The 17,702-nt window shown below is 42.3% G+C and overlaps 1 protein-coding gene across 21 annotated transcripts in view; it reads left to right on the top strand.

Moving 5' to 3' along the window:
- Nucleotides 1–17,702, top strand: part of BTRC (beta-transducin repeat containing E3 ubiquitin protein ligase) — a 224,338-nt gene that overhangs the window by 182,735 nt on the left and 23,901 nt on the right. For all 21 annotated transcript variants that reach the window (XR_007911097.2, XM_002718665.5, XM_008270376.4 and 18 more), the window contains 7 exons: nucleotides 2,562–2,793; nucleotides 6,619–6,805; nucleotides 12,992–13,088; nucleotides 13,743–13,880; nucleotides 14,337–14,455; nucleotides 16,029–16,278; nucleotides 16,717–16,835. Coding sequence is in view for 20 of the 21 variants with exons in the window: in XM_002718665.5 (XP_002718711.1) it covers nucleotides 2,562–2,793; nucleotides 6,619–6,805; nucleotides 12,992–13,088; nucleotides 13,743–13,880; nucleotides 14,337–14,455; nucleotides 16,029–16,278; nucleotides 16,717–16,835 (1,142 nt within the window). In the remaining variant the exon portion in view is untranslated. The remainder of the gene's footprint in view (nucleotides 1–2,561; nucleotides 2,794–6,618; nucleotides 6,806–12,991; nucleotides 13,089–13,742; nucleotides 13,881–14,336; nucleotides 14,456–16,028; nucleotides 16,279–16,716; nucleotides 16,836–17,702) is intronic.

Genomic DNA, 17,702 nt, shown 5'->3' with positions numbered 1-17,702 from the left:
GCTCTTGAGGGAAACTGTTACCACTTAGACTTAAATAACTATATTAGACTTCTAAAATTACTGTGTAACAATTTGTCACAAGCATAGCAGGTTAAAAAAAATACCCATTTACTAGCTTCTAGTTCTGTAGCTCCAAAGTCTGGTACAGTGTGACTGGTTCTCTGCTCAAGGTGTCATCGGGCTGGAATCAGTCAAGGTGCTCTGGGGGAAATCCTTCTGTTGGCAGAATTCAGTCCTTTCCCATTGTAGGACCGAGGTCCCCATCCCCTTGCTGTCTACCTGCTGGAGGCTACTTTTACCTCCTACGGGCTGACCACATTCCTTGGCCTCCTTCCTCTTCTGCAACCAGGGATTAAAAATTCTTTTTTAAAAATTTTTTTTAAAGATTTATTTATTTGAAAAGCAGAGTTACAGAGAGACACAGATTCACTCCCCAAATGGCCACATGGCCAGGGTTGGGCCAGGCTGGAGCCAGGAGCCAGGAGCTTCCTCCAGGTTTCCCACGTGCATGCAGCGGCCCAAGCACTTGGGCCATCTTCCGCTGCTTTCTTAGGTGCATCAGTAGGGAGCTGATTTGGAAGTGGAGCAGCTGGGACCCAAACAGGTGCCCATGTGGGATGCTGCCACGGCAGATGGTGGCTTAACTTGCTACATCACATCGCTGGCCTTGCAAATTCTACTGTTAAAAGCCTTGTGTGATTGGGTTGACTCTCCTGAGTAATCTCTATCGTAAGCTGATTTGGGTCCTAATTTTAATCACAGCAGTACCTACCTTAAGGTTTGGTTGGTTGAGTGAGAGAAGGTATATGTTCCCCAAGGCTGTGAATTTGTCTACAGTAACATTTGCTTTTTCTGCTGTCCTCGTTATCAGAAATGTTCTTCACAGCACTGTCTACATTGTATTTTTACTTTCCAAAACTTTATTTATTGTTTTAGAGGCAGAGAGAAGAAAGGACAGAACTCTCATTTGCTGGTTCACTCCTTAAATGCCTGCAATAACTGGGGGCTAGCCCAGGGCTGAAGCTAGGGATCCAGGAACACAATCCAGGTCTCCCTTATGGTGGCCAAGAATCCAATTACTTGAGCCATCACAACTGCGTCCCAGAGTTAGCATTAACAGGAAACTGAAATCAGGAGCTAAAGTCAGGAATGGAACCTAGACACTCCAGTGTAGGAGACAGGCATCTTAACTCCTAGGCCAAATGTCATCTCCCCGTATTTGCTTAGGTTTTTTAATGTGCCCCTTGTGCTAGAATATATGTTGTAATGATAGACTGTCATTTTTGTTTGTTGTTATATTTCTGGCACCAAGGACAGTGTTTGACACTTTGTACATACTCATAAACAATGAATAAATTATTTTTTAAAAAGTATTTATTGATTTGAAAGAGTTACACAGAGGAAGAGACAGAGATCTTCCATCCACTGGCTCACTAGCCAAATGGCCACAACAGCTGGGGCTGGGCCAGGCCAAAGCCAGGAGCCAGGAGCCAGGAGCCAGGAGCTTCTTTGGGGCTTCCGTGTGAGTTTGGGGCCCAAGCAATTGAGCCATCTCCTGCTGCTATCAGCAGGAGATCAGTAGGGAGCTGGATCGGAAGTGGAGCAGACGGGAACTGAAACAGCACCCGTATGGGATGCCAGCAGCAGCTTTACCTGCTTCATCACAACTCCAGCCCCACAATGAATAAATTAACAGTTTCATGGCATATAATTTGTTGACTGTGGAGATATGATCTGGGGAAGAAAAAAAGTAGAAGTACCACAGTGTCTGAAAATATTCCTTGACCTTTCTTTCTGTGGAGGACATCTTATTTGACTATTAAAAACAAGGTTTTGAGAAAGTAATTGTCTAAACGTCCTGTCACTGATCATATGCAAGGAAAGTAAAATCACTCTTCGGCTTGCTAGGACTGAGAAAATGTTTTCAGCTTTCAGTTTTCATCTGTGTACCTCCAGATAGTAACGTCTCGCTGTGAACTTCTGGAAATGGCTTAGTCTTCAGCAGCATTTCTGGCTTACCAGTGTACCTCAGTATCTCTGTAGTTGCTGTTCACAAATGTGTAATCACTAACAGAGTGAGAGTGGGCACAGTCAGGTAGATAGCCGGCCCAGCGTTGTGGCCCAGTGGGTTAAGCCACCACTGCATTAACTGGCATACCATAGGGGCATCAGCTCAAGGGCCCACTAATCCAATTCTGACCCAACTCCCCCTATCGCTCCTAGGAAAGCAGCAGAAGATGGCCCATGTGCTTGGGCCCCTGCCACCCAAGTAGAAGTAAGAGAACAGGAAGGGGTTCCTGGCTTCCGCCTTGGACTTGCCCAGCCCTGGCCACTGCAGCCATTTGGGGAGTGATCCAACAGATGGAAAATATTTCTCCCTCTCTCGCTCACCCCGCACCCTTTTCTGTCTCTCCCTCTTTGTAATTTTGCCTTTCAAATAAATAAATAAATCTTTTTAAAAAATCATATAGACATAACATAGCATGCCACAACTTAAAATTAAATGTTTCCCTCATTTTCCATACTTACCTTATGTTTCTTTTCATCTCCCTTTTCCACAGACAAAACTTGCCAATGGCACTTCCAGTATGATTGTGCCCAAGCAACGGAAACTCTCAGCAAGCTATGAGAAGGAAAAGGAACTCTGTGTCAAGTATTTTGAGCAGTGGTCAGAATCTGATCAAGTGGAGTTTGTGGAACATCTGATATCCCAAATGTGTCATTACCAGCATGGGCACATAAACTCATATCTTAAACCTATGTTGCAGAGAGATTTTATAACTGCTTTGCCAGGTATGTGTGTGTGTGTGTGTGTGTGTGTGTGTATTTGGGCTTTTTGTTTGTTACTTTGTGTATGTATGTGTGTTTGTAAACTATTAATTTGTTACAATGATGGTGGAGCTGAATCTTTTGCTATACATCTCTGTTTTTTGTGAAAGCCACTTTTTAATTTTTTGGAGGCAAAAGGAGAGACAGGGCTCCCATCAACTGTTATACTCCACAAATGCCCACAACAACTGGGGCTGTGCCAGGCCAAAGTTTGGAACCAGGAACTCAATCCATGTCTGCCATATGGATGGCAAGAACCTGGCTAGATGAGTCGTCATGGCTGCCTCCCCGGGTCTGCATCAGCAAGAACTGGAGTCAGGAGCAGAGCTAGAATGTGAATGGAAGCACTTTTATATGGGACATAGGCATCTTAATTGGTAGGCCAAACACCCGCCCCCTCATCTCTCTCTCTCTCTCTCTCTTTTTTTTTTTTTTGTCTTAATTTTATAAGTTTAGTTGTTTAATTGTATCTTCTTGAAATTAAAAATAAAAAATCAAGCTCTTAAAATAGACTCTTCTTTACCCTGTCTTTCTTACCTCGTGCCCTTATGTTCACCTTCTTTTTACCCTTACATGCGACTGCATAAAACTTTTTATAAGGTGTCACCCTTTAGAGGTTTGTCTTTTATAATGTGACTTAGTTTCAAGATTATGTTAATTTATATACTTAGAAGGCTCTGTTTAGGGGCTGGTGCTATGGCACAGTAGGCTAAGCCTCTGCCTTGGCACTGGCATCTCATATGGGCGTCAGTTCATGTCCTGGCTGCGCCTCTTACAATCCAGCTCCCTGCTATGGCCTGGGAAAGCAGTAGAAGATGGCCCAAGGTCTTGGGCCCCTGGACCCATGTGGAAGACTCGGGAGAAACTCTTGGCTCCTGGCTTCAGACCAGCCCAGTTCTGGCCATTGTGGCCATTTGGGGAGTGAAGCAGAAGATGGAAGATCTCTCTGTATCTCCTTCTCTCTGTAAATCTGCCTTTCAAATAAATAAATATTAAAAAAAAAAAAAAAGGCAGCGGCTCTATATAAATGATACTTAAATACTTTTCTGGGATTTTTCTTAATGCTTACTGGTATTCTAGAACACTACAAAGTTACCAGTATTTGGAGGGAAAGTTTTTGTAGGAAAATAAAAGATTCTCTTATGTGTTAAAGAGTATAAACTATTGGCCGGCTCCACGACTCACTTGGCTAATTCTCCGCCTGCGGCACCGGCACCCCGGGTTCTAGTCCCGGTCGGGGCGCCGGATTCTGTCCCAGTTGCTCCTCTTCCAGTCCAGCTCTCTGCTGTGGCCCGGGAAGGCAGTGGAGGTTGGCCCAAGTGCTTGGGCCCTGCACCCGCATGGGAGACCAGGAGGAAGCACCTGACTCTTGGCTTCCGATCAGGGCAGCGTACGGGCCGTAGCAGCCATTTAGGGGGTGAACCAACGGCAAAGGAAGACCTTTCTCTCTGTCTCTCTCTCTCACTGTCTAACTCTGCCTGTCCAAAAAAAAAAAAAAAGAGTATAAACTGTAAAAATAAGAATATAAACTATAAAAATAACATGTCCCAGAATCCCGCCATTCAGAGAGAACTACTATTAAGTCTTCCAAAAGGGCTGGCACTGTGGTGTAGCAGGTAAAGTCGCTGCCTGCAGTGCCGGCATCCCAATTGGATGCTGGTTCAAGTCCCAGCTGCTCCACTTCCAATCCAACTTTCTGCTATGGCCGGAAAGCAGTGGAACATTGCTCAGGTGCTTGGGCTCCTGAACCCTCGTAGATCTTAAAAAAAAAAAAATGTTTTGCACTTGTGCCATCCTCCACTGCTTTCCCAGGCCATAGTAGAGAACTGGATCGGAAGAGGAGCAGCCAGGACTCGAACCGGCACCATATGGGGTGCTGGCACTGCAGGAGGCGGCTTTACCCGCTACTCCACAGCACTGGCTCCCCAGAAAATAGCCACTTCTTAAAGCCGAATTTTATCTGTATCTTTTATTAAATAGATTTTTGCCCCCTCTTCACTCACTGGCTTTTGTTTTAGCCACAGGCGAGTAGTTTTCTTTGTACAGTCTGTGTGTACCTCATTACTGTGTTTTCCCCAGTCACTGAGACATACTACTATCTCAAGCTTACACTACTAAGAATTGAACAGGAGTTGATGAGACCTGCGTATTCTTTGTTCCATACTGATCCCCACAATGTGTCTGCTGACCACTCGGTGAGGTATTAAATCATCAGTTTAATGCTTTATGGACATTTAAACTTAGAAACCTACACCATCTGGCTACGTTTAGTAAACCATCTACTTCAGAAATGCCTCTAATCCATTAATGTAATGGTTTTGTTTGGAGTGTTTGGTGAAATTACTTCCCAAGACTTATGGGTACGTAGTAAGTGATCAGGAGCAACTTGATGTCAGCTACTAAAACACAGGAAGGTGTTTTGGCAACTTGTGACGGCGGAGACACTTCCAGTGTAAAGATTCAGGAATTGTGCCATCACTGGATTTTACATGATGTATTTTATAAGTCCTGTGTCTGTAATTGGCTTATCATCATGTTTCTTTAATAAGAATTAGGTGATGGATGCCTCCATCTGCTTATGCTTAAATATGAACATGTGATGCCAGCCAAACAAGATCCGTTTAATGCCTTCTTTCCCAAGTCTGCTAGAAGATGTGACTGATATCCATACAATCTTTATAATTAGAAAAATGTTTAAGCATAGTTGGATTGTTGCTAATCACATCAAAGTGTGTCTGTATAATTTGGGGAAAGGCACAAAAATGAAATGTGGTGCTCTCCTGTTTGTTAAATTTATGTCTACTGGAGTCAGGGCATAATGGAATCCTTCTGAACTATTTAAGTCTTTGTAATATATAACCTGTAAAGAGAAATAGCCTTCATTGTTTTTGACTCGTTTTTGAACTTAGAACAGAAGCCCAAAGATTTTTTTAGTGCGATCATCCTGTCGTGTAGGAGCTTTTCCACTGGGACCCCAGTGCAGATTTGAGTGGCTGTCAGGTTTACCCAAGCCAAGATCTACTCTTTACTCTTTTCCTCTGCACATCCTGCAGAATATCCTCTGAGATGCTTACCAAGTTGTCTATTGGTCTGGATTTTTTTTTCCACTTTTGGTCAACTGTCATTTAGGTTTTATAGCAGCAGCTATTCTCACACAGCTTTTTTTTTTTTTTTTTCTTTTTTGAAACATCTGAAATGAAGCATACCTCACTTTCTTTCCTCTTGGGGTATTCCTATACCATTCTGTATTTCCTTCTTCTCCTCCTTTCTGCATGCCCCAAATTCTATAACCCAGCACATTCTGCCTTAGTGTTTCTCCCCCAGTACATTTAAAGGATATTTCTTCTACTGAATAGCTTTGGAATTGCAGCAGTAATAGAAACAGAATGAGAAATGGACCTAATATAGAGATTTGGGGGGGTCTGAATCAGAGTTTGAGATGCCATCCACAGAACATCCCCTAGTGCTGAAATCCATATAGATAGATGTGAATTGTTTTCTGGAATCCTTTTTATTTTTAATGTCTTGGAGGGGTTGCTGGTTGTTAGCTTTAACTTCCTTATCTAAAGGAAGATGGAAAATACTGTTCATTTCTGTAACCTTATGGAAAAATTATTGACACTCATTTTACCCAAGCCTCTGTTTGAAAGAGCAACTGGACTACGCTGGGGACAATGATATGCCTTCATAATAGAACAAATGCTATTCTGTTTTAAAGGACCTTTTGTGAAAAATCATTCACTATCCCCTTTATTCTTTCTCTTTGCCTTCTCCCCTCCCCACTGAAAGCACGGGGTTTGGATCATATTGCTGAGAACATTCTGTCATACCTGGATGCCAAATCGTTATGTGCTGCTGAACTTGTGTGCAAGGAATGGTACCGAGTGACGTCTGATGGCATGTTATGGAAGAAACTCATCGAGAGAATGGTCAGGACAGATTCTCTGTGGAGAGGCCTGGCAGAACGAAGAGGGTGGTGAGCCTTTTAACTTGCTTAACAATCAGAGAGTGTTAGGGCCCAGCCGTCTTGCCACTGGAAGGTTGTTGGGAACAGTGAACCAATCACTTACCACTTACTACAGTGATTTTACTGATTTGCAGCTAAAAATAGAAAATAGTTGCTCATGCACTCAGCGGTTTTTCTTCTGACCCGTCACTCATAAAATGACATCACAATGTGTTAATATTGCTTGGCAAAAAATAATAGAACACTGACCAGCCATCCTGTTTCTCTAGGCAGAAATTAGTATCTTGCAGAAGGGCTGATAAGTAATTTATAAGGCAAGCAAATGAGTTTGAATCACATGGAAGCCATCAGATCAAGCTTTCCTCTGTAAAAACCCAGGACAAGTGAGCATTTTGTTTTTTCAGATTTCTTGCCTTTAGCCCATTCCTCCATTTTTTTTACCTTTGTAACAAAAGAGTATATTTTATGTCCAACTAAAATAAGAACTCTAGCTGTCAGAAAGAATAAAAAAATTAGTATAAATCATTATTTCTTCTTAAGATTTGGGTTTTCTCGTGATTTCTTACTTCATTTTGAATTCACTAAGGTTATTATACTCATATGCATGGATCTAAAAAAAATTTTTACCAAGATACACTTAACTTTAATTCTGTTTTCTGTAAACTTTGAAGTACCCTCATGTAGTTAGAGCCTAAGAGATTTCACCAGTTTTGTTGTTGTTCTCTTAACCATTCATTAGAACTTCTGGTAACCTCTTTCTTTATATAATTTTCTTCCTAAGTATGTTTCTAGAATGGTACTATATGAAGTCAAGCATGAGTCATTCATTAAGAAAGGTGACATAATAAATGTTTTAGCTGATAGAAAGACTGATAATAGGTATATGCATATTCATTTTTGCCCTTCCAACTTAATTTTTAAGTTGTTTATCTGGATCATAAAGAGATCTAAAACAGTTAAGAATGGAGAATACTTTTTAAAATACGCGCTTTGGATTAGAATTTTCACCAAAATCTAACTATCCCCCTTTTTTTCTGTCTTTGAAATTCATTAACACGTGATATATATATATGTGTGTGTGTGTGTGTGTGTGTGTGTGTGTGTATATACCAACTGCTTCAGAGATTTCAATCATTCTAGCAATTAAAAAGACTTAAAAATTTTTCCTCTCAATGAAGGGAATGAAACACCAAAGAGATCTTTGTCTATGTAATAATTGTATAAAAAAGATGTGGCATTGTGGCATAGCGGGTGACGCTGCCATCTGTGACACCGTCATCTCATATGGGTGCAGATTTGTATCCTGGCTGCACCATTTCCAATCCAGCTCCCTGCTAATGGCCTGGGAAAAGCAGCAGAAGATGGCCCAAGTGGTTGGGCCCCTGCCACTCATGTGGGAGACCGGAGAATGCTCCTGGCAGACAGCAGATGATGGCCCAAGAACCTGGGTTCTTGCCAACCAAGAGGGAGATCCAGATGGGAGTTCTGGGATCCTGGCTTCAGCTTGGCTCAGCCCTACCATTGTGGCCATCTGGGGAGTGAACCAGCGGATGGAAGACCTCTCTCTCCCCGCCTCCCACTCCCCCCATCTTTCTCTGTAATTTGAACTTTAAAATAAATAATCTTTTTTTAAATTTATTTGAGAGACGGAGTGACCAAGAGTGAGGGGAGGGGATCTTCTGTCCTCAAGTTCACTTCCTGAATGTCTGCAACAGCTAGGGCTGGGCCAGGCTGAAGCCAGGAGCCCAGAACTCCCATCTAGATCTCCCTCATAGAGAACCCAGGTTCTTGGGCCATCATCCGCTGCCTCTCAGGAACATTAGTAGAAAGCTGGATCAGAAGAATAATAGTCAGGTCTTTCCACTGGGATCTCACTCGCGGAGATCCTTCATTTAGGTCTTTTTTTTTTGCCAGAGTTTCTTGGCTTTCCATGCCTGAAATACTCTCATGGGCTTTTCAGCTGGATCACCTAGCACTCTGATATGGAATGCCAGTATCACAAGCTGTGGCTTAACTGTCTGTACCACAACACCCTTCCAGAAAATAAACTCTTAAGGTGTATAACAAAGAAACTAAGTATACAGTTAGGTACAGAAAATAAATGCTTTACATGTATAACAAAGAAACTAAGTATATAGTTAGGTCCAGAAAATAAACTCTTAATGTGTATAATAAAGAAACGAAGTATACAGTTAGGTGACATTCAGAGTCCATTTTGCTTAAGTACCTGCACTAGCCTTAGAAATACAGCAAGGGCCGGCGCTGCGGCTCACTAGGCTAATCCTCCGCCTGCGGCGCCGGCACACCGGGTTCTAGTCCTAGTCGGGGTGCCGGATTCTGTCCCGGTTACCCCTCTTCCAGGCCAGCTCTTTGCTGTGGCCCGGGAGTGCAGTGGAGGATGGCCCAAGTGCTTGGGCCCTGCACCCCATGGGAGACCAGGATAAGTACCTGGCTCCTGCCATCGGATCAGCACGGTGCGCCGGCCACAGCGCACTAGCCGCGGTGGCCATTGGAGGGTGAACCAACGGCAAAAGGAAGACCTTTCTCTCTGTCTCTCTCTCTCTCTCACTGTCCACTCTGCCTGTCAAAAAAAAAAAAAAAAAAAAAGAAAGAAAGAAAAAAAAAGAAAGAAATACAGCAAGCAGTTGCTTCCATGGGAAGACTAGAGCAGCTGGGAAAATTTCTCTGCCCCTCAGAACATCACAAAAAACTGTCTTCCCATTAACTACTGACCTGGAATTCAGTTACAGAGGTTCATCCCCTGGGGTATAAAGGTTTTGTTCCCTGTTAAAATACATTTTGTTCCTATTTGAACAGTAAATGACAGTGAGCTTTCAGTAGACATTGAGAGTTTATGAAGTCTCCTTTTGCAGGCAGGGAGAACAGGAAATGGGCAGTCTTAGCAGATGGCTGTGAAAATGCCAGAAGTAAAAGCAGGCTCCCCAGTTTTGCTTAGGGCTGGCACTAAGCCGAAATCGACAGTAGTTACAGAGAACGCAAAACTAGTATCACTGGAAAGATGACGTTTGGCCTTTGAAAAAAGTGTGTGATAGTCTAGCTAAAAATTATCCAGGGTTCAGCACCAATTGCCACTCTTTCCTGTCTCTTCACAGAAACCCATGCCTGCCTGGTTTCTTCTTTGTCTTTGACCATATTTGTCTTCTTGATTAGGCCCCATGAAGTTGCAAATGCTTGTTCACCCTGTTAAGACCTCCAGTACTCGCCTGACCTTCTTGTTGCTACTTCCGTTTCTACATGTTGCCTTTTTTCCCTGTTAGTTTTCCTCCTTTACTTTTTAAAAATAATCTGTGATCGGCTTCTCAATTTCTTCTCTGAAGTGGTCTTAGCAAGCCTGCTGCATTGACAAAGCCTTTCTGGTTATACCCTGCCCCATGTGCTGTCTGTGAAAGTGTCTCCCACTTCTTCTAACCAGAAATGAATAAACAGATACAGGGTTTTGTTTTGTTTTTAGAGATTTATTTATTTATTTGGAAACCAGAGTTACAGAGAAAGAGGGAGAGAGGTCTTCCATCTGCTGGTTCACTCCCCAAGTGGCCACAGTGGCTACATCTGGGCCAGTCCAGAGCCAAGAACTTCCTCTGGGTTTGCCACATGGGTGCACTTGGGCCATCCTCCACTGCTTTCCCAGGCACATTAACAGGGAGCTGGATCGGAAGTGGAGCAGCAGGGACTCAAACTGGTACCCATATGGGATTCCAGGATTGCAGGTAGAGGCTTTACCCACCACGCCACAGCACTGGCCCCTGTAGTTTTGTACTAAAGCTTTGGATCACTAAGATTTAGCTTCCACTCTGCCACTGTGTTTGGTTTTATTTCTTGTGATTTTTTTTTAAAGACTTATTTATTTATTTATTTGAAAGGCAGAGATAGAAAAGGAGAGAGAGAGAGAGAGAGAGAGAGAGAAAGTATCTTCTACTCACTGGCTCACTCCTCAAATGGCCACAATGGCAGAGCTGGGCCAGGCCAAAGCCAGGAGACAGGAGCTGCTTCTGTGTCCCTGACATGAATACAGGGCCTCAAGTACTTGGGGCCATCTTCTGCTGCTTTCCCAGGTGCATTAGCAGGGAGCTGGATTGGAAGTGGAGAGCAGCGGGGGCTCAAATGTCTGCTGACGCTGCAGGCAGAGGCTTAACCTTCTACAGTACACCACAGGCCCCAGCCACTGTGTTTTATGTCTAGGTGGATTTGATAGTCTGCCCCAGGACATGAACTCTGCTGTTTTCTCTCTTAAATAATACTGGTTCTGTTCTCTTCCCTCAGTAATGGTAACTCTTAAAAGTATAATAAAAGACCACTTGGGAAAAGTCCATTTTTTTAATCAGCAGATCACATTTTATGGTAACATTCTGAATTTAATATTTAACATTTATCATGTACTCACACTCTCATAGGTAGTAGGCATTTCACATAGAAGTGGTCCCAGTTGTCAAAGAGCTTCCACCATAAAAGGTTTTGACTTAAAACAGACTAAGATAAGCCAGTCTTCAACACCTAACCCCCCTTTTTTAGCACCTATGATTTGAAGAAGTTCAAATACTTTAGCAAGGCATGGTAAATACAGTGATCAAGAATGTATATGAGGTCTCTTTACTTAACATACAGAGATAGTGCCATTATTGATGCAGAGGAACCTGGAGTGCCTGGATGTGATTGCCATGGATTAAAAGCAAGAGATCTCAAGAGTAGTGGGCACTGAGAAGCAGAAAGCAGTTCGGGCTCTGGTCTCAGACCTGGACTCAGACCTGGAATGCTCTCATTCTAAGTCTGTTCTTTGCCTGCACAGTGCTTATGAAATAAGATCATTCATAGAAGAGTACCTTCAGTCCAGAAGTATTTTATACTGTATCTTATTTGCCCTTTTCTTTATACTGATCTATGATGTTTCATTTAGTCCCCTTTTTAAAAAGTATTTTGGCCTTTCCATTGCAGATTTTCTTTTCTATATTAACATAGAACTCAGAGCCAACTTTCTTCCTGATAGGACATTTCCTTGACTAATATTCAAGGTGTACAATAGGGAGAGGGCAGGGAAGAAGCACTCCTGGAGACATTGAACAATTAATTATATTGTAATGGAGCTATTGAGGGAGGAGTGGATGACTGGCCCAGAGAAAACATGATTTCTCTGGTGCCAGGATTACACTCAGAGGCATTTCTGCCTGTCTGCACTTTGCAAGGCACAGTGCCAGTGAGAACAGCAGTTAGTACACCCATAGTGGGGTTTACTAGCTTCCACACCGTGTTTGGTGGGTCCTTAACTTCAGGATGAGGAATTAAATTTTTTACCCAGCAGGAAGTGATTGCCATTTACTGATTTTTTTTGTAGCAAAGATCTAGCTTGGGATATGAGTATTCCAGAGATGTGCTGTCATAGGGAAGGAGATGCTAACAAATATTGCTTTTTGGAATCAAGGAAAGGCAGTAAAGTGGATGTGTGTGTGTGCGCATAGCCAGGAGCACACCTGTGAAAGTCAGTTGCCTGCCCCACACCTGACTGACAGCACAGTGTTCTGAGGCATTTCTTTGCATATTTTTTGCTGCCTGGTGCTGGACACTCCTGTGATCCCTTCATTTGCTATTGAAATAAACCAAACCACTCCTCTTAAAGCATGGCTACACTGATCACCAGCAGCTTGGGTGATTGAACAGCCCACACCCCTTACCTCACACAAATGAGAACCTAGAAAAAGTGATATCCATGCAGCGGCATTACTGCCGCACATGCTGGGCTCTACTGGCACTGGTACCACTTCACTCAAGGGAAAAAGGCTATGGGGCATGTGTTAATTCAAATATAATACTTCCCATCACTAACAAAATTTTCAAAGAATAAGGCCAGTGAATTTGTATAGAAGTTTAATAGACTAATAGGTAAATTCTTATTATACATACTCTGTTGACACAATATTCCTAAAGGCCTAGTGCTGTGATGCGCTCTGCTGGAAATAATCATGTTTTACTCAACAGCAAATCAATGTTGGCCAAATACCATAGAGCCCAGAAAGTTACTTCTTGACATGGGATTCCTGAAATCAGGCTTAACTTCATATTTCTCCCAGCTACTTGGGGAAATATTATAGAATGGTGACTGAAAACACCTTGAAGAAATAATGAAGCTCTTTGCCAGTGTGTAGTATTATGATTTTTCACTGAGAAATATTTATTGTTTTTTAGGGGACAGTATTTATTCAAAAACAAACCTCCTGATGGGAATGCTCCTCCTAACTCTTTTTATAGAGCACTTTATCCTAAAATTATACAAGACATTGAGGTAAGGATCTGTATTTTTTTTGGGTATTTGCCAAATGGTAGAGCGTCATCAGCATTCTTCAAAACGTCATTGTTACACCATTAAAGCTTATTGATAGGTGTTAAAAACCAATATCTTTACAACTGAATAGGTAAGTTGAATATAGTAAGTTGCCAGGCAGATTTTGTGAAACTCTTAAACATTGTTTTCTGGTAGATAAATAAATGAATGAGAGAGACAGATTCCTTCACACAATAGCAGTGATGGTGTTAAATATGCACTCATTAGCTGGTGTTCAGATGTCTTCTGAATTGAACCTTCATACAAGTTCATTAGTAGAAACGGCCGCCAGGTGTAAGAGGAACGCTGCACACATAAGCTCACTTCATTTATAGCTTGCCCTCTCTGGGTGAATAGTTTCTCTCTACCAGATGTATTATTTAACTGAATGAGTTATATACAGGAAAGTTCTAGAAAATGAACTTTAAATTATCTCACAATTGAAAAATGTTTTAGAAGTTTAAATTGTAGCTTTGTAAAATGGCATTTGTAGTTTGCCCTAGGTTTTATGTAGTCCATAGATTGAAACACTGGGCCATTGTTGCCATTAAAGTCAGAGGAGTTTGGGTGTGGTCCTTTCCTGCCAACTACCTCTTCACTGTTCCTACCCCGCAGACAATAGAATCTAACTGGAGGTGTGGAAGACATAGCTTACAGAGAATTCACTGCCGAAGTGAAACAAGCAAAGGAGTTTACTGCTTACAGTACGATGATCAGAAAATAGTAAGCGGCCTTCGAGACAACACAATCAAGGTAAAGTCTCTTCAGTTGGTAGGGTAGCTAAGAGAGTGAGAGTCACTACATTCAAAACACAGCTCAAGCGTCATCTCTTAAACATTATTTCTAGGAAGTAAGCAGGAATTTTAGATTGTTCACCCTTCACCAAAGGACAGACAACTCCTTTTGCCTTGGAGAGCGTACAAAGAGTGCTAGGGTTAACTTCTCTTCTTGAAATAAACTGATTAAGCTATTGCTCTTTGAGTCCTCACGTAATTATAGGCTGCCCTGTTACTTAATGAAAAGGATAAAGTTTGCATTAGTGCTGAAGCTACATATGTATAGGTGCTTAACCATACCTATAGAAAAGAATGCATTCCACACTCCTCTGGGCTTTGATTCTTTGGGGGAATCAACCACATAATAGAGCCAACAAGTCTCCACAGCACCCCATTATCACTGTGATCAAAAGGATCTTGTTTGCCATCCTAGATATGGGATAAAAGCACATTGGAATGCAAGCGAATTCTCACGGGCCACACGGGTTCTGTCCTGTGTCTGCAGTATGACGAGAGGGTGATCATAACTGGATCATCGGATTCCACGGTCAGGTAGAAAATTTCAAATGCTCTTTTGAACTCTGAAACCTCAGATCTGCTCTGTTCTTTGTCATGGTTAGTAATTTTGTATGTGTCTGCATGAATGCAGTTCTGAAACTGAAGAATAAACTGTGCGCCCTCCCCAACATGTGTGTCAATCTAAAACTAAAAAATTTGATTTAGAAATGATTAAGCTAAGTTTACATTCTTGCACATCTTAAAAAGCTACACATTCTATTTGAATTTGGAGAATCATCCATTATAGAAACCCTTCTTGTCTGTATGGCAAACCTTACATCCCTTAAAAAAAACCCACTTCACCAGGGAGTGGCGTGAATGGGATGAAGCTTTCCTTTCTGGTGGCTGTAACTGTGTCACAGGCATGCCTCATCTCCTTTAAGATGTGCGCAGGTGGGCGATGCTCCCCCTCTGCCAGCCCTTCCCCTGCTCTCCCCCCACTTCCGGGGCGGCAGGGGTTCGATGACATAGCCATTGTACTGCTGGAGTCCAGCACAGCTGAGTGTGGGGTACCAGCAGCACTGCTAGAAACCTCTTTTAGGGATTTTGCCTTAAGCTGAAGGATTTAGCAAACACAATGCATCAAAAGTAACTTAAAAAAAATACTAGGAAAAAATGGTTAACAACATTGTTAGATTCTCTAAATGTTTACCATTTCCAGTTATCCTTCGGGAATAGAAAAGGCTGATCCTGTTTCTTTTGACTTGCAGGCATAGTAAACTCAGTCCTCATAGTTTTCTATGCTTAACATTGCTTGTGGAGTGCCTCATGGAGCTTGAGCCATTATAGATGCCAAATCATGTATAGGATAAGAGGAAAAATGATTTTCTAAAAAAGAGGGTTGAACTGGAAAGAAGAGATTAAATGTTATAAAACTGAAATACACAAAAATATGGAAAAGCAAACTAAAAAAACCTCGTCACACAAAATTCTCGAGCTATCCAAGGGTCCCATATTTACAATGAAAGGGCTTTTCTTGACCCCTGCCTCTTTCAAAGCTCAGAAATGGGGGCTCAGAGTCTGGGTAATTTTGCCCTTTGGCCTTGTGTGATGAAACCTAAGATCCATGGTAATCAAACCCAAGGTCACATTACTAAGCTGTGGCTGGCCTATGTCGTTAATGTTCATGAAGCTGTTTGTGGGACGAGCACTATTGCTGCTGTTGTTAGCCAGATTTCCTTGTTTAAAACGTATATCATATTAATGGTATCAAGTTGAATGTCAGAAGTTTTTGTTAATCTTGTAGTCAGCCAAATTCTTAGGTGATAGTGGCTGCTACCTCTCTACCTCCCACCACTTGCCTGATGTCAAGTGGTGTATCTTGAAGATTCAACACTGTTAGCATCATATCCCCTTCCTTTTCCCATACTCCTCATCCAGCCCAGTCTCAATCTACCACTGCCCTGTGGTCCATCGGTACTTCTCTACCTAAGCTCAACCTCAGCATGCAGAAGAAGCAGTAGGTGTAACACTTCCCATGAAAATATGGAGGTGGGGGGAGCATGATGGGCAAGTAGAGTAACAGATAGTAGTAGAGCACCATCTAAATCTCAGATATCCCTTTCAGAGTGTGGGATGTAAATACAGGAGAAATGCTAAACACATTGATTCACCATTGTGAAGCAGTTCTGCACTTGCGTTTCAATAACGGCATGATGGTGACCTGCTCCAAAGATCGTTCCATTGCTGTATGGGATATGGCGTCCCCAACTGACATTACCCTCCGGAGGGTGCTGGTTGGACACCGAGCTGCTGTCAATGTTGTAGATTTTGACGACAAGTACATCGTTTCTGCATCTGGGGACAGAACTATAAAGGTAATGAGGCATTTTTCAGTAAATCTTCAGCTAAGGATAAGGGAGCTCATATGAAAATTTGATCAAAGACAATTTCATATTTAAATGTCACAGTAGAATAACTTGATTTAGTTCAGATTAGCAATTTTGACTAAGTATTTCCTATAAATATTGGTGAGTATGAGAACAGGGATAAATATCAGTTCAAGAAAATAAATCTGCAAGACTGGACTAACTCCATAAATCAACTTGAAGAATCCTCTAATGGTAACAGCCAGCTAAAAATTAACCTTAAGTTACCTTGAATTAAACTTGTCTTCTGTTTTGCTTTGTTTGTTTGAAATTTTGGCTTCCTGGATTGGTTCATTCCTGTTTCTTTGTTTCTCCAAGACACCAGTTGCCATATATCTTACCAGTTAACACATCAAATCAACTGCTCAAAGCTATTTTCTGTTTCAGGTATGGAACACAAGCACTTGTGAATTTGTAAGGACCTTAAATGGACACAAACGAGGCATTGCCTGTTTGCAGTACAGAGACAGGCTGGTTGTGAGCGGCTCCTCTGACAACACTATCAGGTGAGTGGCAGGTGCTCTTTCCGAGATGGATCCATATTACCTTCCCACTCATTATTTGGGCATGAATTGTACAGTTTCTTCACCCAGGCTTATGTTTGCACCTTTTCTACCGCTTATTAATGGCTCAAAAGTTTGCCCCAAGTGGAGAGGCAGCACAAGTCAGGCTTTTGTTGGTGTGTTGCCTTCCTGTAATAGTTATATCACCAGGTAAACCTGTTTCAAAGGTACTGCTTGAGTAAGGAAGTAAGGAAGACAGACACGCAGATGGAAGCTGAAGCCTCTCTCGTAAATTTCTCCTGGTGGAGTGGCCATTTGGTGCAGCTGTTAACATGTCACTTGGGATGCCTGCATCCCACATCAGAGTGGTATCCCAGCTCCTCTTCCCATTCCATCTTCTTGTTAATGTGAACTTCCTGATAAATGTGCACCCTGGGAGGCAGTGGTTGATGGCTTAAGTGCTTGGATCCCTCCCACCCATGTGATGGACCTGAATTGAGTTCTGGACTCTCGGCTTCAGCCTCGCCTCGTCCTGGCTGTTATAGGCAATTTAGGGAGTGCATCAGCAATGGAAGATCTCTGTCTGTCTGTCTCCCCAGTAAATAAAATAAATTGTACTAAGTTTTTTCTCTTTGCCATGACTTTTTAAAAAAGAAAGAAAAAGAAGGGGGAAAGGATTTGTTTTCCCATTAGAAATTGTGAGATTTCGTTCTTTTAAAAAATACTTATTTTTTGAAAGGCAGAGCAACAAAGAGAAAGAGAGAGAGCCACTTATGTATCCACTGGTTCGCTCCCCAAATGGCCACAACTGCTGGGACAAAGGCTAAGCCTGGCTAGAGTGAGGAGCCAGGAACTTTATCCCCATCTCCC

This window comes from Oryctolagus cuniculus, chromosome 15 (genome assembly GCF_964237555.1).
Source record: "Oryctolagus cuniculus chromosome 15, mOryCun1.1, whole genome shotgun sequence".
In the NCBI taxonomy this organism is placed as follows: Eukaryota; Metazoa; Chordata; class Mammalia; order Lagomorpha; family Leporidae; genus Oryctolagus; species Oryctolagus cuniculus.
Note: the sequence above shows the minus strand (reverse complement) of the source record. Positions and strands in the feature narration are given on the sequence as shown.